The 27,651-nt window shown below is 40.1% G+C and overlaps 1 protein-coding gene across 1 annotated transcript in view; it reads left to right on the top strand.

The window, feature by feature from the left end:
* LOC141290894 (sterile alpha motif domain-containing protein 11-like) overlaps window positions 1-27,310 on the top strand; it is a 74,713-nt gene extending 47,403 nt beyond the window's left edge. Inside the window, exons 6-13 of the mRNA XM_073823038.1 lie at window positions 2,554-2,709; window positions 12,500-12,644; window positions 20,189-20,304; window positions 20,888-20,966; window positions 21,161-21,873; window positions 23,000-23,124; window positions 23,561-23,671; window positions 25,670-27,310. Coding sequence (XP_073679139.1) covers window positions 2,554-2,709; window positions 12,500-12,644; window positions 20,189-20,304; window positions 20,888-20,966; window positions 21,161-21,873; window positions 23,000-23,124; window positions 23,561-23,671; window positions 25,670-25,912 — 1,688 coding nt within the window. The 3' untranslated portion in view covers window positions 25,913-27,310. The remainder of the gene's footprint in view (window positions 1-2,553; window positions 2,710-12,499; window positions 12,645-20,188; window positions 20,305-20,887; window positions 20,967-21,160; window positions 21,874-22,999; window positions 23,125-23,560; window positions 23,672-25,669) is intronic.
* Window positions 27,311-27,651: the final 341 nt, after the last annotated feature.

The raw sequence follows: 27,651 nt of genomic DNA, 5'->3' as shown, positions 1-27,651 counted from the left end.
AAAACTTAGCACGGAATCACTATCTTCATGCTCATATTTAAAGCTAATATTTAGCTAGTATGCAAATCGGTGAAGCTCCTGGGTATTGTCAACCAGCTGAGCTAATGAGGTGAAACAGTGCAACAGGCAGGCAGCAGAAACATCAGGCAGACTCAGTGACACCAAGTCAAATATAATCAAGCATCTAGCAGGAAGAGTTGAGCAGGCAGTGATCTGGATCTGTTCCTTAGACCAGTAAGATGACCAGTCCTCATATGAGGTGCAAGCTCTTATAGCAGTATTGTTATTTCTGAGGTTATTTTTATTAAAAATGACTGTTGCAATTCATATTTCCCCCTATATTTTTAACAAGACATTTACGTAATATGCTATGTAAAACTCAAAAATGATACATTCTGAAAACAAAAGTAATGTTGATCTTTATTCAAATAAATATGACTATTTTTGCATCAATTCACTATTCTAATAATAGAATTCCCCATAACTGCATCTAGTATGTGACATCTGTAAATATGTGTCGCAACACATCCACACCCAATAATCAGTCGTCTAAGATCTGAGTGTTTGGACAGCGTTTGATTTTGAGGCATTATCTGCTCACTCGTCACCGTGTAGCCAATCAGTACGGTTGCTGCAGTGAGAATGATAAATGGGTGTTATGTGTGTTTTAGTCCTGTGAATTACAGTTGGCTTGTGTCGGTCACCCGCTGTGGATTAGCATGGCTTTGGAATGCCGCTGATCTAATGTCTTGTGTCTGCGTGCCTGTGATCCATCACCACACCCAAACAACATAGCAATGTGTGTGCCTTTGTGTGCACATGTGTGTAGTTTGAGAGCATAGCAGCTGCTGTTGTCTAAGGTCCTACCTCTCAAACACACACACGCGCACACACACGCACACACGCACACACACACACACACACACACACACACACACACACACACACACACACACACACACACACAACCACACACACACAACCACAGAAATGCATACACACACACAGCTGGAGGGTAGTACTGATTTCAGTGCAGGAGGTATTACCTTTAATGACCAAAGCAGCCTGAAAACTGCAAAGGCTGGACTTAATGCAGACTGTTCACCAACACAAACTGTAATACCAGCAGCTTTACACCTCAGATCCGGAAAAAAAAGGACAAATGAAGCCTTAGAAAAAATAATTATTTTTTACCTTTTAAAGTAAAATTATTCAAAATTAAGAGCTCCAACCCATGTTCTTAACTAGGAAAACGTAACTCAGAAAAAAGTCAGTGAATGACTTGTACCTGAACTTTAAGGGGGACTTAACCCTCTTTTTAGTTGTGATTATACTGTCTCAGTCTAAATTACATTCACACCGGTGTTTTAGAAGCCAAACAAATTAGAATATAATAATAATAATAATAGTAACAATTTTAAATATTTGTTATTCCTATGACAGTAATAGCCATATATGCGATTGCACTGTAAAATAAATGAAAATGAATATTTAATAAGTATATTTTATTTTTGCTTTAAACTACAGTAGGGGATGTTACCCATTTAATCTAGTAGCTCTCAGCAATTCATACTGCACTTTTAAGCTTTTATTTGGACGGAAATGGCAGTAGAGATTTTATTTTGAAGGAAAACTCTAGCTTCAGTAAAAACAGACTTACAAAAACGTGTCTCACTACTAATCTAGTGAAATGCTGTATTCATCTGCAGCAAAACATAAAGCATAGCTGGTGGCCGTTGCATTCCCAAACATGTGCTAAACTCACAGCACATGCACTAAACAAGTTTACTGCATTCTCTGTGAACGGAGCCATTCTGAGGTGCGCAAAACACCGGATCACGAGCTGATCGCCTGAACGAAGTGTGTGCTTCGCTTTGAAAGGCACAGTGAAAACTTGATGAAGGGATTAAGCCATATTGTGCTTTTGGTTTTAGTTTGACAGATACTGTACCAAAACGTAATGACCCAAAACACAACTTTAAAGATGTTTTATGTTAGAATATTTAAAAAATCTACACTTTTTGCCCGGAAGACCTATATTGTTATATTGTCATGTGACCATGTTAATATCAAGACAGTTTTGCTATCACAATACCATGATATTGATAATATCGTTACATCCCTTGACATTCTTAAAATCTCTCTCACACACACACCTATATAACCCAAGTGTTCATACTCACAATGCCTCAAAACATCATCCACATGAGCACACTCACATCCACACCTGAAGCCTCTCGGGTGGATTATCTGGCGCTTGGCAGAACACACTCCCCCATCCCCTGCACTGGGCCGCACTGCTTCTGTTCGCCTGCCCGGGGCCAAGCTCCGGTTTCAATGAGGAGGGTAAAATATCCCCCCTTCCACCTCTCTTCCTCCTCCCCATCTCTCCCCCAACAGTCTCTCCCCATGCGCTGGCTTGAGTTACTGCCGCCCAGCGTACCGAGGAGAACCACACATAGGTTTCTCTTTGACTCAAACACTCAAACATCTCACATAAGATCACACAGTTTGGGACCAGCTGACTGAATTTTGCTGCTTCTCGTCCCACAGAGAACTCTCACACGCCTGCGCTGGAGCCGGGCAGTCACATGACCCCCGAGGAGCACTACAGACGCATGATGTCAGCTCTGAACGAGCATGGCTCTTTCGAGGAGCAGCAGCAGCGCCTGTACCAGCTGGCGAACAACATGGGCATCCCGAGCCACGGTGAGTGTGCGTCACCTGTGTACGTGTGTGTGAGCTTGTTTCTGTATCCGCTCTAATTACCCATGTAGTCTTATTCCTGGATACCACACAAACAGCTAGAGCTCGACTGCGGAGATTACTGACAATTCTATTTGCGGTCTCAGCCCACCCAACGGTAGGATGTCAGAGTGGGTGATCTGTGACTACTGCCACACACAGTAGTAAATAACACTGCCATTGGGCCCTGAGGTCGACTGGATCGATTTGGCCCTTTGATTGGCTGCAAGCCAACCCTCTAAATTACCAACACCATGAAAACGGCTCCTTTGCTCTTTTTTTTCTCAAGCCTTTTTAAATTTACGACCACTGACGAGGTACCAGGGTTAACGGATGCGGATTTGTAAGATTTGTAAACCGAAATTTAGTGAGCATCATTTTGTTTTATTTGTTTGGATACATCTTAACTGCGCTCTAGAGCCTTGTTGACGTTTTTCCCTCAGAAACCGTTAATTGCATCCAGCTTTTATGGCCTTTTTTTTTTCGGTAGCATAAATTTAATCAATCTCACATTCTTGCTAAATCTGAGAGCGTACGACTTTAAATTTTATTTGATCAGTAATGATTCTTAATTACTGCTTGCAAATCCAAAGGGGGGAAATGCTATAAAGGGTTTAATTGCCCCTCTCGTACATCTGTAAGAAATTAGTGCCACTGTATGTGCCGTTAGCGTCTGGGATTTTATGACAGTGGTGCTTGCGCTCTCCTGTCACCTCCACCGTCGCACCGAGGACGAATTCACAGACAATTCCCTTCCCGATTCTGTCAAATCTTCTCTCTCCTCTCATCATCTTCACTTTCCCAGCTCAGCTTCCTTCCACTCTCCATCGCTGCTCCTCACATCCACCGCAGCCACCTAAAAAAAGGTGTGGTTATTTGTGGAAAGGAATCTGAATCCGAGAAGAAAAGACAGGGCGTTTACCCGTCTGTGGGAAATCCAGTGAGTGAAAGCAGCCGCGTGATTTGCGGGGTCACTGTCGGTTCCTCCCCTAGATTTCTGGAAAAATGTCAGGTGTATGGTTTCATAATGGTTGCCATTGAAAACAGACTCACCAGGCCAAGGTGCCGTTCATTCCCTTGAGGAATGCGAGCGTGCTGGCTTGCCCCTGCACGCTGAGCTCATAAGCCTACGATAAGGCCGTGCCAGTCAACCGCTGCCAACATGCCTGGCTGCCAGGACTTTGATGAGTGAGATACCTATTCTCACCTTTTCACCCAATGCTCTACTGTATTCAACTATGTTGTTTATTCAGCTTTTTTTAAGGTATTATAAAGTCATCGTTTAGTCATCCTTGCGTCGTACCGGATCTGTATGACACAAAATGAGACATTGTACTGGTCATTCTTTTTTATGTACTTTTCAAGCTTCAGCAAGTATCACTCAAGTACTGAAAGACAGAAACTTAAAATTTGCTAAACCAACAATCTTTTTGTTTTGGATCTTTTTCAAAGCTTTAAAGAGGATGCAACCATGTCAGTATAATAACGGTAGTCATTTTTAATGAATCAGCTGATTCAGTTCACAAATCGGACTGATTTGGTTCTTACGTTTGATTAATTAACTCTGAATCTGAAATCTGGTCCCAGCTGTTTACAGCTCACTGGGTAGGAAAAATTTATTTTCGATAGTTAAGCTTGATGATTTCTATCTTTATTTGAATATTTATGATATAAACTTTGTAAACATATATACTACAATTCGAGAGGTAAAATTGAAGTACACTTTATCCAGCAAGGACAGGATTAAAATGATCAAAAATTACAGTAGACAATGACACTGTTACAAAAAAATTGTGTTTTTAATTAGAGGTGGGCCGTTATCGGCGTTAACGTGCTGCGTTAACGTGAGACTCTTATCGGGCGATAAAAAAAATATCGCCGTTAATCTATTCTCAAAGTTGGGTTGGGAGCTGGGTCTAAACTACGCAAGCTGTGATGACCTTCACCTTGATAGTTTAGCGCGGATGTCTACCTAGCCGAATTGAGTGTATGATGATCCGTGATCCGTACGGACCAAACCGGTTCGGCACGCATGTGATTCGCTGATTAACTGTTAAATTTAACCATCATAGAGTAAAAGTTTATAATTGGCACATGTTTTGTCTTGCCAATTTACCAATTCAAACAATTTAAAAAGGGAACACGCACGCCGACGCACACACCTGAAGAGGGCACGCACACCGAGAGAGAGAGAGAGAGAGACAGAGAGAGGCGCGATTCACACAGATTGATTCCTCTTTAACTTCTTTTTGAACGGAAACACACATACAAAGTCATATCTTAATACCCGTTTTGGTGTTCTGGTAAACACAGTCGGTTATGTCTTCAGTGAACCGAAACAGCTGAGAAAGAGATGCGTGCCAGTAGTCGGTACGTGCATTATGCCTTAAAGAGACAGCATCCTATAAATACCTGCAGTGAGAAGCACTAGTTATTTACAATTAATTATTAAATTTCCGCACCTGAATTCTAGGGTTATTGATTTTATTAGTAACTTTATGTTGTATTCATTTACACTTGATATTTGTGTAATTGTTCTTGTTTTGTTACTGACTTTATTAGTTCAGCTAGTAGTGTTTGCTGTGGATTAGAAGTAGCCTACTTAAAGTAAGCATTCAGTAATTAGTAAAAAACAAACTTTTTTTGTTTTGTTTTGTTTGTTTTTTGCTGATCCAAAAAATGATCCGATCCGTGACTCCAAATCCATGATGTGATCCGAATCGTGAGTTTTGTGATCCGTTGCACCACTAATATCCATGCCCTTGCGCATCTAATCTGCAACGCGCACGTCGCGCAGCCTTTTACTCAGAAGTAGGCTACATGCAGTGTGGAAATAGTTGGTTACACAAGTTTGTATAGTTAATTGTGTTGTAAATGCAATTGTCAAGCAGTTTGTGATGCATTTTGGAAACAGGAGATGGGCCCCTGGTCTAATGCGCCATCTGGCTTGAGAAACCCGTTCTCAAAGACTTACTTTTAGTCATTATTTGGTTAGCACACATATTCTGAATGCCTTCAGCAGAATTCAAATTAGCCATTTTAATCTAGATTAATCTAGATTAATTCCAAAATTAATCTAGATTAATCTAGATTTAAAAAATTAATCTATGCCCACCTCTATTTTTAATATATATTGTTCAAATGAACTTTCTATTCATCAAAGAAACCTTGAAATAAAATGTTTGTTTTCAACATTGATAATAATAGACGTGTTTCTTGAAAACCAAATTGAGCACTGAATACTGGAGTAATGACTGCTCAAAAAAATCAAAAATCAAAATTCACAGGAATAGATAGCATTTTAAAATATATTAAAATTGAACAGAAAAACTGGAAAGTAATTGAAAATATTTTAAATTGTAATAATATTTCACAATATTACTTACTACAGCTATTATTATTATTTATTTATTTTAAAATATTGATTACTACCTCTTTTATTATTATTATTATTATTATTATTATTATTATTTTATTAAATAAACTTTGTTAATGTTTATGCATTTAATGTTTTTAAAAAAAAAATCTAACAGACCAAAAAATATAAAAATAATAATAATCGATTGATTTTTCTTTTATGCCAGAAATGATTAGATATATTAAAGATTGTTCCTTGAAAATATTTTGTATATTTGCTACCGTAATTATATCAAAACTTAATTTTTGATTAGTTATATGCAATGCTAAGAACTTTATTTCGATTTTCTCAATTTTTTTTTCTTTGCACCCTCAGATTCCAGATTTTCAAATAGTTGTATCTCGCCCAATATTGTCCTTTCATAACAAACCGTACGTCAATGAACATTTATTCATGTGTAAATCTCAGTTTAAAAAAAAATTACCCTTATGGTTTTGTGGTCCAGGGTTCAGGGCCAAATGTATTGTATGACTTACAAAATATTTGAAGATATTGCATAAGTTGTATGGACTATATTATAATGCTTTAATGGTGCATTTGCATCCTTTTGTAGCTAGAATAACCAAAATTCTTTTTATTCCAAAATAATGCAAGTTTGGAATGATGCAGGGGGGATACATGTTGACCTTTTCTAATTTTTGCATATTTTAAAACTTTTATGTGTTTTCAGCACTTGTTGTGACAATTCTGCTTGTTCTGACTGGCTGTTTGTCCCGAACATTCCTTCCCACTCCTTCATATTTTACTCACTTTTCCCCCTTTGTCCTTAAGTCGCTTTTAATTTACGTACTTGTTTGTTTGTTTTTTTCTCACTTTTTCTTCAGCGCTATAGCTCACACAGAGCTGCTTTTGACTTTTTGGGAGTGAGTGTTCAGAGAAACCTCTCTGGCGCAGGGAAGCGTCAGCCCCAGCTGTGTTTCTGTTTGTCTTCTCCTCTCTTCTTTACCTCCACGTGCCTCCATCTCCTGCTCTCTCCTTTGAGATGCCTGCTTTCTATCTGGGCTCCTTTCCTTTCTTCATATCTCTGCACCTTCCTTATGGCTCTGTCTTTATACCCCAGGACTCACCCCACCCCCTCGCGTGCGCCTCTGAAGTGTGTCGGGAAGTGTTGATGCAGTGTTGGGTTCTATACAGTAGAGGCTCCAAAGACCCCTTGACATAGGCAGAGAGTGGGGCCAGGCCCTTCTGACCATTCCCCCCCAGACACACGCACACACACACGCACTCCCCCAGAACTCTCCACGCACAGCCCTGCTTTTATATTCTCTCTTTCTTTCCTCCCTCGCTCTTTCTCGCCTGGATCCCCGCAGAGCATCCTTTCATGTGTTTGAAGTGGAGGCCCTGAAATGAAAGGCCTATCTGTGAAGGAGGCGCGGATAGGTTTATGTGAGTGTGTGCGTTTGGAGTGGAGGGGAGGGGGGGGGGGGTATAAGGTGTTGTGCATCTTTAGCTAGGATGAGGTTGCTATAGGTGCTCAATGGTTGTGGCCATTTAGACTGGTGGGGCCCATGTACCTTTACATTTAGGGCAAAATATCTCTTTGATAAGCTTGATTATATTGGTCTTTCTTTTAATATTTATAATAGCAAAGTTTATACACATAAACTATTCAAGAGTTTGGAGTAAACTTAGGTAAGTTGAAAAAACAAAACAAAAAAAAGTATACTTTTATTCAGCCAGGACAGGATTAAATTGAACAAAATATACAGTGAAAATATTGATGTTGTTACAAAAGATTTCTGTTTTAAATAAATGCTGTTCTTTTAATCTTTCTATTCATCAAAGAATGCTGAAACAAAATGTATCACAGTTTCCACAAAAATATTAAGCAGCGCAAATGTTTTCAACATTGATAATAATAAGAAATGCTTCTTGAACAACAAATTGAGCACTGAATAATGGAGTAATGGCTGCTGACAATTCAGCTCTGCATCACAGGAATAGATAACGTTTAAAATATATTAAAATAGAACAGAAAAATAGAAGCGTTATTTTAAATTGTAATAATATTACCATAAAATTACTTTTAGTAATAATAATAATAATAATAATAATAATCATTTATTAAAAATTATTATTATTATTATTATTATTATTATTATTACCATCATTATTATATCAAATAAATGTAGCCTAAATAAGATACTTTGTTAATGTATTTAATGTTTCAAAAACAAAAAATGTAACAGTCCAAATATATAAATAATAATAATAATAATTGTAATATTTCAACAAAATTACTTTTAATAATAATAATAACAATTAATTAAAGATTATTATTATTACTACTACTACTATTTTATTTATAATAAAAACAATAATACTTTTTCAAACAATATTCTAACAATTTTTAAACAACAACAACAATAATACATGTATTATTATTATTATTATTATTATTATTATTATTATTATTATTATTATTATTATTATTATTATTATTATTATATCAAGTAAATTGAGCCTTGGTGAGCATAAGAGATGTAATGTTTTTGTTTTTTAAAAACATTTAAAAAATCTAACAGACCACAAATATAATAATAATAATAATAATAATAATAATAATTGTAATTTTCCACAAATTACTTTTAATAATAATAATAATAATAATATAATTATTATTAATTATTATTATTATTTTTCATATATATATATATATATATATATATATATATATATATATATATATATATATAATAAAACAATAATTTTCAGATAATATTGTAACTATTTTTTAAACAACAATAATAAATGTTTTATTTTATTATTATTATTATTATTGTTGTTATTATTATTATTATATCAAGTAATTCAGCCTTAGTGAGCATAAGAAACTTAATGTTTATAAAAACCTAAAAAACAAAACTAACAGACCACAAATATAATAATAATAATAATTGTTATTATTATTATTGTATCAAATAAATTCAGCCTTGCTGAGCATAAGAGATTTGTTAAAAAATTATTTGTTAAATTATTATTATTATTATTATTATTATATCAAATAAATCCAGCCTTTGTTCTAAAAAACAAACACAAACTAACAGACCACAAATATATTATTAATAATAATAATAATAGTACATTTATTATTGTTACAATATTACAATACAATATTACAATGTTACAATATTACAATATTATTATTATCATTTTTAAAAGTAGTATTGTTTTTATTATAAACCAAGCCTAGTGAAAAATCTAGTGAAATGCTTAGGATTTGAACCCCTAAACAGAATGAATTTCACTAGACTGACACGTCCTACGCTCGTGTAAGTGAGTCAGAACTGTCACCGGTGCCCCCTCAAAAAAGCTAGGTGCATGACGCCCCTGAATGGGAGTGAATTTGAAAAAGAGAAAAAGACACGGGCTGCTCTCAGTTGCTTTTGGATCTGTCGTCCCCCTGAAAGAATTCCCGATGAGTACTGTGTCTGTCAGCTGCTCCTGGCACACGTGGACCTGTTGTGCCATACAGAAGCTCTCAAAGGCCTGCCAATGCTTTACCACGGGAGCTCTGCGTCTACGGGGTGCAGAAGAAAACCAGATCTCTTCCTAGTTAAAGATTCCACAGTCACACTGACTCAGATGATGCAAATTCGGGGTGTGACAGAGGACCCGGGGTGAATGTGGGTGGGAGATGGTAGCATGGGTGTCAGGATGTCACTGTTTGGATGAGTGGTGTGCTTGTACATGCAGCCCCAGGTGACCCTGTGCTAACTCTGTTGCAGGTTAAAGGGAATAATTCATCTCTGGGCAACTGAGGAAAGGGCTTCAGAGCCGCCTTTGAGTTTTACTGGATTTTGGGACTGTTTTACTGCTGGAAAGCCGATAGGTTTGTTTTGGAACATGGTGGCAGGTGGATATTTGAAGGTTTGTTGCCAGTCCAAGATGGTCTAGGTCTATCAGTGATGTGCTAGAAACCAGCTACCATTTTCTAAAACACATTGTCTGTGTTTGAAATCGCATAGGTACTTCTTTTGAATAAGTAGTTATTTTAAATTTTTATTTAGTTTTCTTCTGCTATGTCGTAAGGAAGTATGCAATTTTAAATGCAGCCATCTTTAAGCTTTCACCAGATTTTTCCAGCAGGTTATAATGCGTGTGGACAGACTACTAATTTTTTTGGTCATCTGGAATGAGCGTGTGACCAAATGACAAGCGTTGCTGCTTTTCCACGGTGCTTTTCCTTCTTCCTTTTTTTCATTCTCTTTTATTCCCTCTCACGGGCTGTTAGAGGTTTGTCCGCTGTCAGTCCGAGCCCCCGCGGGGCAGTGCAATAAACAGATCAATACAGCGGGCCTGTGCACATTAATATCTGTCGCGGTGCCTCCGACCCGATCACTCAGGCCCACACGCCAGCCTCGGAAATGGCCGCCAGCTCCCGAGGGAACCGTCTAATTAAAAAAGGGCCAGAGGAGAGAGGGAGCGAGAGATGAGAGTGAGGGAGAGGAAGAGAGGGAGGCATGCAGGATGGATTTTCTATTTAACACCCTTTCATTAGAGAGTGCGCTTCCTGTTGTGACCCTGTTAGTTTGGTAATGTTGGGAGATGGTCTGGGCTGGTCTAACATCACAGATTCAGGAGGGAGACCAGCGGCTCACTTACATTTCAGTCATGTTATCTCAAATAAGTCAGAATTATTCATATGTGTGACCCTGGACAACAAAACCAGTCGGAAGCAGCATACTTGCAGTATACTTGTAGCAATAGTCAGCAGTACATTGTATGGGTCAAAATGATCAATTTTCCTTTTATGCCAAAAATATTAAGATATTAAGTAAAGATCATGTTCCATCAAGATATTTTGTACATATCCTACTGTAAATATATCAAAACTTATTTTTTTATTGGTAATATGCATTGCTAAGAACTTCATTTGGACAACTTTAAAGGTAATTTTCTCAATATTTAGATTTTTTTGCACCCTCAGATTCCAGATTTTCAAATAGTTGTATCTCGGCCAAATATTGTCCTATCCTCCCAAACCATACATCAATGGAAAGCTCATTTATTCAGATTTCAGATGAATAAATTTAAAAAAATTGACCCTTGTGACTGTTTTTTTGGTCCAGGGTCACATATACTTGTTTTCTAGATTTATTATTATACTCCTAATTATTACATTCCAGCACTGCGTACACTGTTTTATGCTACGAACATGTGAACAATGAGTGGCTGTCCATGTGTGCAGATACTTTTATAAGGAAATAAACTTTTGATTTTTACTTGTTGATAAATAAATAAATACATAAATATCCATGCATCCTATAGATGTAGTCACTTGATTAAATTTTTTTTTTATATTACCATAACTTGCATGTGTAACCCAGTGACAAATTGTTTTTAGTATATATATTTTTTGTTTAATTCTGTAGTATAATTTTGCAGGACTCCCAGGGTTCTGTAAAATTTGTGTAAAAAAACATATTACTATTAATATTAAAAAATAAAACGTAATAATATTAATATACTTATATAATTTAATTCTGTGATGCAAAGCTGAATTTTCATCAGTCTTTACTCCAGTCTTTAGTGTCACATAATCCTTTAGAAATCATTCTAATATGCTGATATATTATTGGAATTATCAATGTTGACAAAAGTTGTGCAGTCAAATATTTTTTGGAACCTGTGATTCTTTTTTTCAGGATTCTTTAAAAGTTAAAAGCATTTATTTAAAATAGAAGTATTTTCTAACAATATACAGTACCTTTCAAAAGTTTGGGAAAGAAATTTTTGAAAGAAATTAATACTTTTATTTCGGCAAGGATGTGTTAAATTGATGAAAAAAAGTGATAGTAAAGACTGATATTCTTAGAAAAGATTTCTATTTTGAATAAATGCTGTTCTTTTAAACTTTATATTCATCAAAGAATCCTGAAAAAAGTATCACAGGTTTCAAAAACATATTAAGCAGCACAACTGTTTCCAACATTAATAATAAATCAGCATATTAGAATGATTTCTGAAGAAAAACATTTGACACTGAAGACTGGAGAAATGATGCTGAAAATTGAGCATTAGAAACTTATTAAAAAAAAACTAAAAATTTTACTGATCCCAAACTTTTGAACAGCAGTGTATGTCCCCTAATGCTCAGTGCTTAATTGGGAGCTTAAAGTGACTCTGAAATTGGTAACCCTGGTTTTTCTTCAACAGATTCATATTTGAGGTGGAGTGTGAAGTCTTGCCTGTGTGGCGGTTAACATATCCTGCTTTGGGACTCTTGGACTGAATCTTACAGTGTTGGTTCAGAGCTAGACTGACAGATTTGGCACTGACAACACTAACCGGATGAGTTTCTCAATTTAACCGGTCTGTTCCTTCCATTCACAGAGCTGCTGCGTGTGCGTCAGGAAGCCATGGCTGCCGTTAGAAACCCGGGAGGAATGGAAGCCCACGTTCCCACTGCAGGCAGTTCCTCCAGCCAGAGGCGCAAGCAAGGCCTTCCCCAACACAGAGACGCACACTTCCCTGAGCGGTAATGCACATGCACATGATATTCTCTGGAATCTCTTTTGCATGCTTTTGAGCTAAAATGTCAGATTGCAAACTAAACGTATGTTCAGTCTATCACATTTTGATCTGTCATGGGCAGAACATATTACAACCCAACATGGTGTCATAAGCAGACATGACTATTACAACTAAAAAGAAAATATTTGATATTTACTGTAAAATTACGTGGCAAAGTGTTTTGCGCCAATGAGATTTCATGAGATGGCGCTACTGACTGACTTATTACGCTGTCAGCTCGTTTAGGGAAACTAAGATTTACACAGACGGTTGTCGCTTGGACAGTGGCTGAAACCACACATATACTTTCTTGACTCTAGATCGTAGTGTAAAAGTAGATGTGATGTGAGTATGCGTGTGCGTTTGGTTGATAAATGCCCTTCTGCTGAATGGAAACCTCTGAGGCACACTTTAAGACCACGGATACAGGAAAAAATGCTAAGCTTTAAAATAACATGAATATTTTACATTAATAATGAAGCCAACATCCGACTCTAATGAATACTGCATGCACGTCGGAGTGGGTGACTGCCTGCTGAAGAAAAACGAGGGAAAAATTGAATTATGCACCAAAGTAACGGAAGAGGGGAAAAGGAGGGAAAAATGGAAGTTGGCATTAAGGCCACGGAAAGAATAGAAAATCCACTTAATGGGATGTGCCAGTGGGTATGATCTCTACGTATGACCTCTTCGCAACCCTGTTCGATTTGATCTTGTCAGGAGGCATTTATAGGGCTCAGGACCAAACGGGTCGCTAGGACAACACACGCCGTTCCCCCTCCCTGCAAGGTTTCTCCCCCCGAATATCTCTCCTCCTCCCTCTCTCCTCATCTCAGCAAGGCCACTGCGCTTGCGGCGCTCCCCTCCGCCTCCAAACAAAGCCCGGGCAGCGGGAGTAGGCAGGTAATTGCTTGTCGATTATTTATGTGGCGCGGGAAGCTGGAGGATCGATAATGGGCCGGCGAGGCGAGGCGGTAGGGAGGAAGTGAATTGGGAGGGGTCGCCCAGCGTGGGTGGGGGAACTCTGTTCGCTTCCTGGCCCAGCGCAGCATCATGTCAGGAGCTCAGCGTGCAGCTTTGACCAGCCAGCCGCCGCAGCTCCGCCAGCTCACGGTAATTAGCCACACAGGACCGCTGATGTTAACGAGGCCTGCACACTTCCTAGGTTGTGGGTGAAAAGAGGGAGGGAGGAGAGTGTTTTTTTCCTTTTTTCACTTCTACACGCTCTTTTTTTTTTTTTTCGTCGGTTCTTTAACCCTTTGTTTGAGCTCGGAAAAGTGTAAAACTGCTACAATACACATTTATTTACAGTATTTATTTACTCACCCTCATGTTGTTACAAACATGTATAATGTTAACCTTTACCTTCTTTGTAACACAATATGAGGAGCTTTTTCATGCAGTTACAATGAGCAGTGACTAAAGATTTCAAGCTTTAAAAATGTGACCCAGGACCACTAAACTAAGCATTAGGGTCAATTTATTAAAAATGAGATTTATACATCATCTGAAAGTTGAATAAGCTTTCCATTGATGTATGGTTTGTTAGAATTAGGCAATATTTTACATATAACCTCATTTGAAAATCTGGAATCTGAGGGTGAAAAAAAAACTATATATTGAGAAAATCGCCTTTGAAGTTGTCCAAATGAAGTTCTTAGCCATGCATATTACTAATCAACAATGAAGTTCTGATATATTTATGGTAGGAAATTTACTAAATATCTTCATGGAACATGATCTTTACTTAATATCCTAATGATTTTTGACATAAAAGAAAGATTGATTATTTTGATCCATACAATGTATTGTTGGCTATTGCTACAAATATACCCATGCGACTTTTGTGGTCCAACAAATGGGAGAGAAAAGTATTACAGGTGGTCTATATGACTTCTGCACTGAGCATGTTTTTAAAAGTTAATGAGAAAAGCACTAATTTTCACTAATAATTTAATTTGGTTTACAAAATCACTTCATACTTTGATACTTATATGGTGCTTTTATATCTCTTATAAAGCTTGAAAGCTTCAGTCTCTAATCATTAAAATTGTATGTAAAAGAGCGACCAGTGCAGTCTTTTCGAAATTTGACAGCGAAATTCAGTTTGGGAGTTTGGGATCAGTAAGATTTTTAATGTTTTGTCTCTTGTGCTTATCAAGGCTGCATTTATTTGATCAAAAATACAGAAAAAACTGTAATATTGCAAAATATTATTACAATTTAAAATAATGTTTTTTTTAAATTTAAAAATACTTAAAAAAAAAACTATTTATTTATGTAATGCAAAACTGAATTTTCAGCATTATTACTCCAGTCTTCAGTGTTACATGATCCTTCGGAAATCATTCTAATATGCTTTTTTATTATCAGTGTTGGAAATAGTTGTGTTGCTTAATATTTTTCAGGATACTTTGATTAATAAAATGTTTAAAAGAACAGCATTTATTCAAAATAGAGTTAAAAAAAAGTCTTTAAGTCTTTACTATCACTCTTTATTGATTGAACACATCCTGGCTGAACAAAAGTATTAATTTCTATCAGAAAAAGAACCAAAACTGACACCAAACTTTTGAACAGTGTTGTATATTGTTACATGCTATATAAATGCTGTTATTTTAAACTTTCTATTCATCAAAGAATGCTGAAAAAAAGTATCACAGTTTACGAAAAAATATTAAACAGCACATCCAAAATTTATAATAAATTAGCATATTAGCATATTCTTAAGACTGGAATAATGGCTGAAGAAAATTCAGCTTTGCATCACAGGAATATATTTTATTTTAAAGGATATTCAAATAGAAGACTGTTATTTTAAATCGCAATAATATTTAACAGTATTACTGTTTTTTTTCTTCTGTATTTTCGGTAAAATAAAATGCACCCTTGATGATAATAACAAACGTATTTAAAAAACATAAAAAATCTTACTCATCTTTACTGATCTGATATATATATATATATATATATATATATATATATATATGACCTGGATGTTTGGGTGGGCTACAAGCTTTTAGCACAGACCGTGTGACATTGCAAACCCTCTAAAGCATCGACAGAGAGTCCGGCAGGCTAAAACGGTAAGCCGGAAGCCATTCCTCAAGCTCACCTTTCTATCGACTCTCCATAATTGATTATCTGACGCCCATTAGTGGCTATTGTTAAAAACAAATCATTACCAAGATCAATAGTCCTGCAGCCACGGCCGGCCATTTGTCTGGGTTTAAATGGCAGATTGCATTTAGGGAATCTGCAAGGCAAATCCTAATGTGTTTGGCATGTGGGGCAGCACAAGCAACAGACAGTGGTCTGGGGTGGGGGCCGATGGGTGAGCAAGAGCCTTATGCATTTTAATGTGCTTCCTGTGCAAATGTGTTCCCGCCTCGAGTCAAGGCGAGGCGGGCACGGTGTGGCGAGCGGCTAATCCCCCGCGCTCCTCTCATTAAGGGCCATCCTGTCAGCTCTGCTCTACTTTTCTCTCTCTCTCTCTCTCTCTCTCTCTCTCTCTCTTTTTCTCGTCTGGCCAGTTTGGTGCTCTGCCTCCGCCTTAACACACACACAAATACACACACACACACACATGCACAATGCTCCACACCGCCGTTGCTTTCAGGCAGGGAGCGACGCTGCTGCCACTCTGACAGGTCGTCACACATGAGCGAACACAAGTGGCGTCTACTTGCCCTACCGCCAGCTAGGTTGGGAGAGAGCTAGAGAGAGATCGACAGATAGAGAAAAGGAGAGACGGGGCAGGGTGGAGGAACGGAGGCAGCTCTCAAAAGATGTAGAGGTAATTAAGCCAGTAAACTGAGCAGCAGTCAGCGTGCTGGAAATATATTTAACAAATATTTAAAGCTGCCTCGTGCAATTGCTTTTAATGTTAAAACACTTACATTTATCTTCACTTAAAGGGATAGTTCACCCAAAATGGAAAATACTGTCATCATTAAATTTAATTAAATCAGTGAAACAATATCAATATCATGAAAATACTTTTCATTTTTGGGTGAATCTCTTTATTGCGCAGAGAAAAGTTAACTTCATTTTCAGAACTTCATCTGGTCACACACTGCTTTTTATTTACATTTTGAGTATTATATGTGAGAATACACATTAAAGCAGAATCATAGTTCCTGCTATCCACCGTATCGCTCTGTTTTTTCCTTGCTTTCTAGCCCATTTTTCTTTTTCTCTGGGCCAAAGACCCAGAGTGAAACGGTTAATGCTCGCCTCATTCCAAAATTGCTTCCTATAAAAGGAGAAGCACGTCTGCCGGGCACGTCTCCCCATGATTACAGCTAATTACTATCGAGCGGACGCCTCGCGGCCCCAGTCATGCAGCTTTAATTGACCGTTATTCATCTGTGGGCCGCGCAGGGCGGCGCAGAGTTTGGCAGGCCTGGCCAGCGCCGCCCGGGCTAATTGTGAGGCCTGAGGGATTAGGCCAGGTGATTACACACTTCACAGTGTAATTACATAAGCATGGCTGGGCTGCCGGCCCGACTCCCGGCCCCAAGGTCACGCGCTGCCTTCTTCCAGATTAATTGGAGCTGCCACAGAAGTGCGAGGCACCGGCGGAAAGCGGTTATACGATTAGCATTAACATTTCAACAGCCGCCCGATCGATCGATGATTTCCCCCCTTTGTGTCTCTCCACACCTTCCTCCATCCCTCCGTCCACACACACACACACACACACACACACACACACACTCGTTCCATGTCTCTCTCTGTTTTTTAGATTTCTTCTTTGTTTTTGCTCAAGGAAGACACGCAAGGGCTATTTAGCTGTGAAATGACGTAAAACCTAAGTAGAGCACAGCAAAATGTGGCTTCTCTCCTCATTTCAGAGTTTTTTTTGTTTTTTGTCTCTTCTGTTTGGGTGTTTGTGTTGTGCTGCGTTGCGTTGCGTTGCGTTGCTCAGTCTCTCTCCCCCTGGAGCAAGCGCTGCTCAGTCACAAGTACAAAGCAACCGCGCTGTTCTTTCGCTTGCTTTAGGCGCATTGGGTTTCATTTATATTTATGCATGTGTGAGCGTGTGTTTTGGGGGGCTCGGTGAAGAGTTGCTGTAAATGGAGGGGCTTGCATTGGCGGAGGAGCAGTAAAAAGCTTTAAAAAGACACTGCAGGATCTGCCTGGATTTCAACACCTCGCCACTAACAGTCATAGTACACGTCTTCATATTTCCCCCCCCCCTTCCTTTTCTCTCTCCTTACCCCTCCTCTCATTTTCCTTCTCCCCCGCCGGGGCTCAATAAAGGCGGCCGCTGTATTGTATACGAACAGCCTGTGTTCTCTGCCTCTACAAAAGGGGAAAAATATAATTGAGGCTACGCGACACGCCACCTTTTTATTGGCTGAATACGGCGGAGAGAGACAGGAAGGACAGGGGGATGTATGCGTGTGTGTGTTGGGGTGGAAGAGGAAGAACTGTGTTAATTAGTGGGTGCTTCAGCCTGTAGCCCGGGCGAGGCTGGGGGGCCGCCCCAGCTGTCGGAGTATGACATGCTCTTATTGTGCATTCAGGCCTCATTACCAGAGTGGCAGGGCTGCAGAGCAAGAGGGAGGGAGCTAGAGCGAGGAGATGATGGAGGTTGTGGTGGTGGTTGGGGGGGGCAAGGATACAAACAGTGCCGCTGTCCGCAGCGTGACAGGACTGATGAGGGGCTACGGTGGCTTGCATGCACCGGAGGGAATGATAAAAATAACCGATGGAAGAAAACGCAGCATTACCATAACACCACACTGCCATATTGTATTCGACTTTAGAAACCTGTATTGTTAGTATAGCGCCACATTGCAGTAACAGATTGCTGGTAACCTGTTCATTACCATAATGTTGTATAACTGTGTACCACACTCCTTAAAAATTACCATAACACCACATAGCTGTCTTAAACTGTTGGAAATCTGTATTGTTAGCATACCGCAACACAGCTAAAACAATCTTGTATCATTACCATAACACCGTACAGATGTACCTGACTTGAAAAAACTTGAATCATTACCGTAACTCTGCACATCCATTAGACTGTTGGAAATCTGTATTATTTGCATAACACAACATGGTCTAAACATGTCTTTCAAATCTGTATCATTAACAGTCTAGTAAGAGATATTCAGAGTTATGGTAAAGAACCTGCGTACCGCCACGCAGCTGTACCAAAATGTAAAAAAAAAAAAAAAGTATTAACACCAAAACATCACACAATAAGAAAGTGGATGTAAGTAAAGGCCCTGAAATACTTCAAGCAACATCAAAGAATGCTACTGTGACGTCGTTTCGAACAAAATCCATCCAAAACTAAGTTTGTTTTGGGAGTTTAAAACGGCTTGCCAAAGTGAACTTTCCAGAAATGTTAGTTCCAGCTGCAAAACACCTTCGTACTACCATTGGTCCGTGACGATTGGGAAAAGGATGTGTGCGCTGAGGCTCCGCCTTCTTTCACGCGGAACTCTTCTCTGGGTTTATTTTGTTTGTTGAGTCCTCTGAGATGAGATGTTCATGGGTAAAACATGAACACAGTGGAGAGCTGCTTTATAGTACCAAATAAAAAGCTTTTAAGCAATATATTGAATAAAGTGCCATGTAAATACATGTAATTTGCACAGCTCGTGCAAACATACCCATGTGTCATATGTTGTGATTATTGCTTTTTTATATATAAAATTGCTTGCAGATTTCTCCATTTTTGCTGTTTTTTTTTTGTTACTGAAAGGAAAGCATGCATTACATTTACATATTCATTTAAAAGTTGCTTTCATCAGAGTGGGCATCGTCGGGATTTCGAACTTTGTTTTACCACTGAACAAAGAATAAAAAGGAACTTCGTTTTAAGTATATTGGGGTTTAAACACTGTACTAAAGTCAACATGACATCAAAACAGACTATGTTTACTTACATGCCAAGTTCTGTCATGAAACTAGATGGCGCAGGCAGTTAATACAAAATGATGATATTCACGGTGTTAAACTACTTGGCACAAGCTGATTGGTTCATGTTACATACGCAGCCAATTAGGAACTAAGATTACATTTACATTTGGTTAGCTTCCACTAGAGCATTTTACAGCATACTTTCACAGTTCTTCTGAAACCATCCACCTCCCCAGCTCCACCTGTATAGATCTGCTTTGGGTTATTTTATTTTCTACTTGTTTGTCTTAAGTTCACAAGTCACAAGTTCCTGCAGCAGCAATTCAGCAGCATAGCAGATCTATTCTACAAAGACCAAATATATTAACATTGTCATATACTGTAGGTCATTGGAAACTATATCTACATTTCATACATTGTTTCGCATTGTAATAAAAAATAAAATGGGTTGTAAACACAGTTTCATGATGACTTTAAGCGGGTTGCTAAAGGTACACATCCCATGCCACAGAACAGCAACAGAAGTTGCAAACATTGTACTAATACTGTTGCGGTGCTACTCATGTGCGATGGAGAAAAACAGTAGCAGTTGGTTAATGATGGTGTGTTTTTTGTTTGTGTACACAGAGACATATCGCACCCTCCTCCATTGCTGTCCCCGCAGAATGCTCCTCACATTGCTCTGGGGCCTCACCTGCGTCCCCCGTTCCTGGGCATGCCTTCTGCCCTCTGCCAAGCCCCAGGTGAGCACGCTCTGCCAGATGTAACACACCCTCACATTAACCCTAAGCTCATTTAACTTGGGAGTTCCTTTCATGGGTTATGGGTTGTTTTCCAACCATATTCAAGAAAGGTCTCTGTTAAATCTATTTATATATATATATATATATATATATATATATATAAATATATATCACATTTACAGTAACCCCAAAAATAATTTACAATTGGCTTTTTTAAGAAAACAAAATGTGTCATACTAGTGCATTTAAATTAATGTAGCACAAATGGACTTTTCAAACAATACTTAAAAAAAAAGTTAGTTAGTTACATCAAAGCAAAAGAGACACTTTCTGGTGATCAAACATTAGTGTAGCATGTCCATAGTTAATATCATAAACTGTACCTGTGTGACTCTGCTAGGACACCTGTGTGAACTTTTGAAGAGCTGACTTCGTATATCCACTAAAACTGACCTTGAGACCAGTTGGTTAAAAGTACTTGCAAAAAAGGTTTAGCATCATTTATTTGGAGCAACTGCATTGATTACTATGTAATAATGTGTATAATCCGTGAACACTTTCTTATTTTGCCATTTTGCTTTAGGTTATGGTTTCCTGCAGCCTGCTCAAGCAGAGATGTTTGCCCGTCAACAGGAGATTCTTCGTAAACAAAACCTTGCTAGGTAATGTTATAGAGATGCAGAGAAATGAACCTCCAGACTCTTGTTAAAATGAATGTTTGAGCAACTTATTGTACTATAGCAAGAAATAAGAGTTAATTGATGATGCACACAAATACTGTGAGTGCAGTTTCATATTATTTTGTAATAGTTGCAAGCTTTGTTGCATCGTGTCTCTCTGTGGATTTTTCCTCCAGGTTGGAAATGTCTGCTGAACTGTTGAGACAGAAGGAGTTAGAGAACCTCCACAGGCAGCGACTGTTGGCGGACCCGCTGGGCCTGCATCCTGGGCTCCCTGCAGAACACCCTGCCTTGCGCAGCCTGCAAGAAATCCCAGAGGGCCACCCACTCCGAGAAGAGCTCAATCGCCGCAACGCCATGCTGGTTTTGAGGCACAACAACACCCCATTACTTTCGCTCAACCACCAGGGGGCAGCAGCAGGCACTTCCTCTAAAGACCTTAGCAACAGGAAGAGCTTTAGAAAAGGAGGACCACTCAGAGGGGACCAGCAAGGGGGTTCATCTGAGACTAAAGAGATGCTTGGGGAGGTCTGCGCACGGGATGGAGAAACAGAGGGACATGATGAAGACATGAAAGACTTTGAGAATGATGCAGAGGAAGACAGGCCCGAGAGGCTTTCCAAAGTTGACGGACACAGTCTCGGTTCAGAGGTGTGCCAGGGCAAGGATGTGACCAAGTCTAGTGAAGCGGTGAAGGAGCTGGGGGAGGGAAGACTCAGTGCTCCTTGTAGCTCCACTGGCCAAGAGTCACCAACCCACCACCTCTTCACGTCAGGACTGAGCAAGAGCGAGGCCAAATACCTGCCACCAGGAATCCCACCCTTACCCACCTTGCCTGGACAAACTCTGCCGTTCACCTTTCCATACACCAGCCCTTACTTTCATACCGGTGAGTTTACAGCTGTTTAAAATTCAGATGATAAAATCCAATCAGAGCCAATGAGAGATACTGTATTTCAGAGACAATTTTCATATTCAAAATCTTCCAATTCCAGTTCAGCAACTCACTCAATGCACTCCTTATTTAAAATGAACATAAACAGCACTAGTGTTAGTGACACCATATGCCTGCTCCTCAACTTTAACAATCTGTAAAATCTGGAGTTCAAATAGTATTCCTTGTCCTCAGAGAGACAGAAAGAGTGAGCGAGAGAGTTAGAGAAACTGAGAAATTGAGCCCAGAGTGCAAGCAAGCCCAGAGCAAGTTTTAATGGAAAATGAATCTCCTAATTAGGAAGTGACCAACTCAGAGAGAGGCTGAGCTAACCCTCCTCAGGCGTTGTAGCAAATACTGAACATGCAACATACAAAAAGATTTTGGCTCACACTCAAAAATGCACTAGTATACCAACACACAAGTCTTATCTTATTCATAGCGAACAAGACAGGTATGCACACTAACATGACTTATACAAAAAATTGCCTAAAATTATGTCATTGTTTACTGAAAAACAAAAAAATATATATTATTTACCATAATATGCAAGTTTTTTTCTCGTCCCTGTGCTAAAGAACACTATAAAATACCATGAAAGAAGTCAGGAACATACATTTGAGGTTGTTCCTCAAAGTTAATTTCACAAACAGGTACTTCTACTGGTACATTTTGGAGCTTGACAGCCACAATCATTATCCACTTCTGTTTGAACTTTGTACTAAATATCTTTTGTGTTCCACAAAAATGTGGTGAAATATTATTTTAAGAGATACCAACATATCAAAGAAGCATAGAAGGTTTATCCCAGCAATAATATCTAGTTAAAGGCAAGAAGCTGAAGTGTTTGTCTCCGCCTAACTCAAATGAGTGCAGAGCAACCTCAGCCATCTGAAATGCATTACCTGCTCCAGCTGAGAGACCTCCCCCAGGAAGGGGCCCTGTCGCTGACCTTTGCTAAACTCTGTAATAGGCAGGGTCAATAACAGAGCGGTGTGTAGGCGCAAGCGTGCGTGTAAGGGAACAGGGGGCCTTCTGTCTCTAATGATTTCTGCTTCCTCTCGGCCCGGCGGGCCCACAGGCGCCATGGGAGGTCTTTTCGTGGACGGAGAAGAGGCGGGAGCAGCCGAGGACATCAGCAAGTGGAGTGTGGAGGAGGTGTGCAGCTTCATCAGCAGCCTAGCAGGCTGTGGGGAGTATACACAGGTGAGGACAAGAGCAGGAGCAGAGCGTTGGACGCCTCCTCTCCTCCCCCTGCCTTTAACAGGGGCTACTGGAGACATACAGTACAGCACACAGTGAAGATCACGTGCTGCAATTTGTAGACGAGAACATTAGACCAGAATAGCTTGATTTAGATGTTTCTAGAGCGTACTTTGAAAAAGTTAGAAGGCCGCTCTGCGCTGCTCTTATCTTTCTCACTCACAGCTCTGTCACACATCTCACCACACTGGATGCCAGTCTGTCGCATGCGCAACGCATCACCAAAACCCCACCGTCGACCGCAGCGCACTTCATTTCACTGCAGATGCCTAGTGTGCATGAGCCTCCCCGTGGAATGAGAGTCATGTGAATTGTGTGCATGTGGAGTGAAATGGTGAATGTTCATCAACATCAGCTGAAGCCAAGTCATCTATTTCAGGTCTTCAGAGAGCAGGCCATTGACGGTGAGACTCTGCCGCTGCTGACGGAAGACCACTTGCTCAACAACATGGGATTGAAACTCGGGCCTGCCCTCAAGATCCGCTCTCAGGTAAAGAAAAGACCTGCTGTACCAGGAGTATCATGTAGAACTTACTTCAACTATCTGTCAAGTAATCCTGAGAACTTGATTAGCTGATTATGGTGTTTAAATATTTTAAATAAGGCATAGCTAAACTCTAAAGGACAAGAAATTCTGGAGGGCCAGTGTCCTGCAGAGTTTAGCTCCAACTTTAATTAAACGCACCTGAACCAGCTAATCAAGGTCTTACTAGACATGCTAGAAACTTACAGACTAGTGTGTTAAGGCAAGTTGAAGCTAAACTCTGCAGAATACCGGCCCTACAGGACCGAGTTTGGAGACCCGTGCCATAGAGCAGGGGTTCTCAACTCTGCCCTGCGTGATCCATTTTCCTGCAGATTTCAGCTCCAACCCTAATCAAAAACATCTGACCAAGGTAATCAAGGTCTTTAGGATCACTACAAAGTAACAGGCAGGTGAGTTTGATCAAGGTTGTAGCTAAACTCTGCAGGGAAATGAATCTCATGGGCCAGAGTTGAGAACCCCTGCCATAAAGAAAGGGTGGGCAACTCTGTCCTCACTTTCCTGCAGAATTTAGCTCCAGCCCTAATCAAACGAACATGAACAAGTGAATCAAGGTCTTCAGGATTACTGGTGGGTTTGATTAGGGTTGGAGCAAAACTCTGCAGAACAGGGGACTAGGTCAGAGTTGCCAATCCCAGTGGCCAAAGTTCCATATCCCTGAGTAAGGGATCCTATTCTGCTTCTTGATAGCTTGAACCTTAATCAAACATCTGAACAAACCATTCAAGGTCTACAGGATCAATTAAAATGTCTGAGCAGGTGCGGTGGATACGTTTTAATCTAAAATTTACTCCTGATGTAGTCTCCAAATTTGGTTCAGTGCAGTGTTTTTCAAAAGTACCAAATTTGGTACCAGTCGGTACTGAAATTTTAAATAACGTCAATTTCTGGCTAACATCTGAGTGTTGAGCAGATTGTTAAACAACGCCATTGTGTTCATATGCTCAACAGATATGACTTATCTACAATGATTATCGATTCACACTCTCTACCGAACGCTCGCACAGAAGCAAGAATCCGCTCAACAGCGCTCAAATGTTAGCCGGAAATAACGTTTTTAAAATTTCAGTACCGACTGGTGCCGAAGCCAATCAAGGTCTTCAGGATCACAAGATGGTCTGTACTAAACGAGCAGATTAGAACTTCTGGCTAGAAGATATTTATAATTTCTAGACCTGTGGGGCAACTTTCATGATCTTGCCCACAGCCCCATTAACTTATAGCAAGACTTGGCAAGTTTGGTCCTAGAGTCCTGCTATCCTGTAGAGTTTAGCTCCAACCCTAATCAAACACACCTGAACAAGCTTCCTACAAAGTCTGAAGGGTTAGTAGGAAGCTACAGGCAGGTGAGTTTTTATTAGGTTTGGAGCCAAATTCTGCAGGACTGCAGCTCTCCAGGACCGGAGTTCACCACCCCTGATCTAGAGCCTCCAAATTTGGTTCATCCAAACAGTACCTTGGGGAGCCCACAAGATGGTCTGTAATAAATTAACAGATTAGAACTCCCGGCTAGAAGGCTAGAAGATATTTGTAATTTCTACACCTGTGGGGCCACTTTCATGATCTTGCCCACGACCCCATTAACCTATAGCAGGGGTAGGCAAGTTTGGTACTGAAGAACCGCTGTCCTCCAGAGATTAGCTCCATCCCTAATCAAACACACCTAAACAAGCCAATCAGTGTCTTCAGAATTGCTAAGGTTAGTTGTAGTTAAACTTTGCAGGACAGTGGCTCTCTATGATTGAACTTGCCTACCCCTGACCTATAGATAGGACCACTTGTTTTGTATTTGTTTCTTCATGTGTAATCACAATTCTACATTCATTAATCTGAGCAGACATGAAAGCAATCATCTTGTATTACTGGTACTGTACATCCGTGTGCACTTCCTGTTGGGCGTACAGTGTGTGAGAAATAACGCTGGCATGTGGCTGCTTTCCTCAGGTGGCGCGACGTATTGGCAGAATATTCTACATGACCAGCTTCCCGCTGGCCCTCCCGCTGCCGCCATCTGCTCTGCGCCCCACAGACAGAGACCCCCTGCCCGCCGAGACCCGCCCTCCTTCTACCGGCAGCACTTCCTCCCCATTCAGCGTGCCCCCTCCCGCCTGCCGCGCCTCCCCCAAACAGGAGAACGGAAACCCCTCCTCAGCGGGAGCTTACGACTCCACTAAACCTCCCTCGTAGAATTGGCCATTAAAACTCTTGACTGCTTCTCCATATGGCAGAGGCAGTGCTTCAGGGAGGAGGTAAAAACGGAGAGAGAGGGCATGAAGGGGGCCCTCTTTGAACTATTCTTTCCTTCCTCTTAGCCCCTCTACCCCCCCTCCCGAAATAAAAAGCAAACTTGAGGACCTTTATGCAGAGGCACTTAATCTTTTTAGGAAAAGTGTGGAGAAATGTGCTGAAAGAGGAGAGACACTGATGAAACGACACGGGCTAAAACAGCTCCACCCTTCGCAGCGGCTGTGTGGAAGCCAAAACCCAAAGATGTGCAAATAGGGACTTAGGGACGAGACAGGAAGCGTCAGAGTGTGCGAGAGATGAACGTGAGCAGACAGCTGCTCTTAAACGGCATGCCAGAAGGAAGGGAGATGCACGTATGAGGTACACATACGACATTGTTTTGCAGCATTCACTGCGATGAACTCTTGTGGTACCTTCTTTTTCTGCTTTCACGCCAACTCCTCCTCCTCCAACTTCCAGCAGTTTTAAATTCTCTGGAGTTGGTTTAGTTTTGAAAGACTAAATCCTCCAAAGAGGAGTAAATATAAGAACAGGATGGAACTCATTTGCAGTCTTGACCAGTGCAACTATGCATTCCACAGTCCAAAACCAAAGATGGATGGATGTGGAATTTTCAAACGAGATCTAGCGTTGATCTCAACGGTGACGAAACAAGGTACACATACAGGGCGACGTACTAGAGGAAGCGGAATAGAAAAGGACCTCAAAAAGAGCGATGTGTAAAGCACTTAGACTTCCTGTGACCAAAAGCCATCAGCCAAAGCAATGGCCCAAAACTCTCACCCGACGAACATCTGGGCCCGTTTTAGTTTCACAACCCCGCGAGAAAGAGAGCATCAGGGAAGGATGTGCGTCCCTCCCGATGCCGGTCCGTAGATGGATTAATGCCATTGTGAGGTCACACTTACTGCTGTGGGAAAGACATGTTATCCTGAATTGTACAGAAACATGCTCAAGATGAGAATATACTGAAGATGAAATAAATGGTACGTTTTGTTAAATGTAGTTGCACGAGTTAAAAAAATCTTTATTATTGAACAAAATGTGACTGGCTGACTCGGTGGTACTTTTGTTCATCTTTTTCTGTTTGCTGTGTATTCCAGTTGTAATAATCATGAGCCCCAATCTTAAATGCCACTTCAGCATATAAATGAGAAAAAAAAATATTTATAGGAATTTGTTTGCTGTAGTTAGAGCGACGAAATATTAAATTGTCCTTAAATTGATCCCAAAGAACAATACTTTTCTCTTTGTTGCAGGGAAATGGAAGGCACAAAGCTCTTTATGCAAATCTTTGAAATGGTTTTTCTTTTTAAAATATGTAAGCAATTAATTAAAATCGTCTCGAGATTTCCCATCAATGTTTTGTCTTCATCCTATTTTTCTATTCTCTGCTGGGTGAAATAAATCCTATTGCAAACTTGCAGATGCGTGTTCCTCTTTTTTTCTCAGAGTAATATGTTTATTTCCAAACTCCTCCACAGTAGGGCAGGGAGTGGCGGCCCCAGCGGACGGTAAATCTCCTGGTTAGGGGAAGGAGCGTGTGAAGGGGGGGGGGCAGGGTTCAGGTCAACAACAGCTGTCAGAGCGTCAGGTTCAGTCGCAGGCCAGGGCCCCTGTGGCCCCCGCCTAACCCAAAGAACAACTGACTCTCAGGGACGTTCGCCATCCGCCCCTTA

Source organism: Garra rufa, chromosome 18 (genome assembly GCF_049309525.1).
Source record: "Garra rufa chromosome 18, GarRuf1.0, whole genome shotgun sequence".
Taxonomy (NCBI): Eukaryota; Metazoa; Chordata; class Actinopteri; order Cypriniformes; family Cyprinidae; genus Garra; species Garra rufa.
This window is presented reverse-complemented; position numbering and strand designations above follow the sequence as displayed.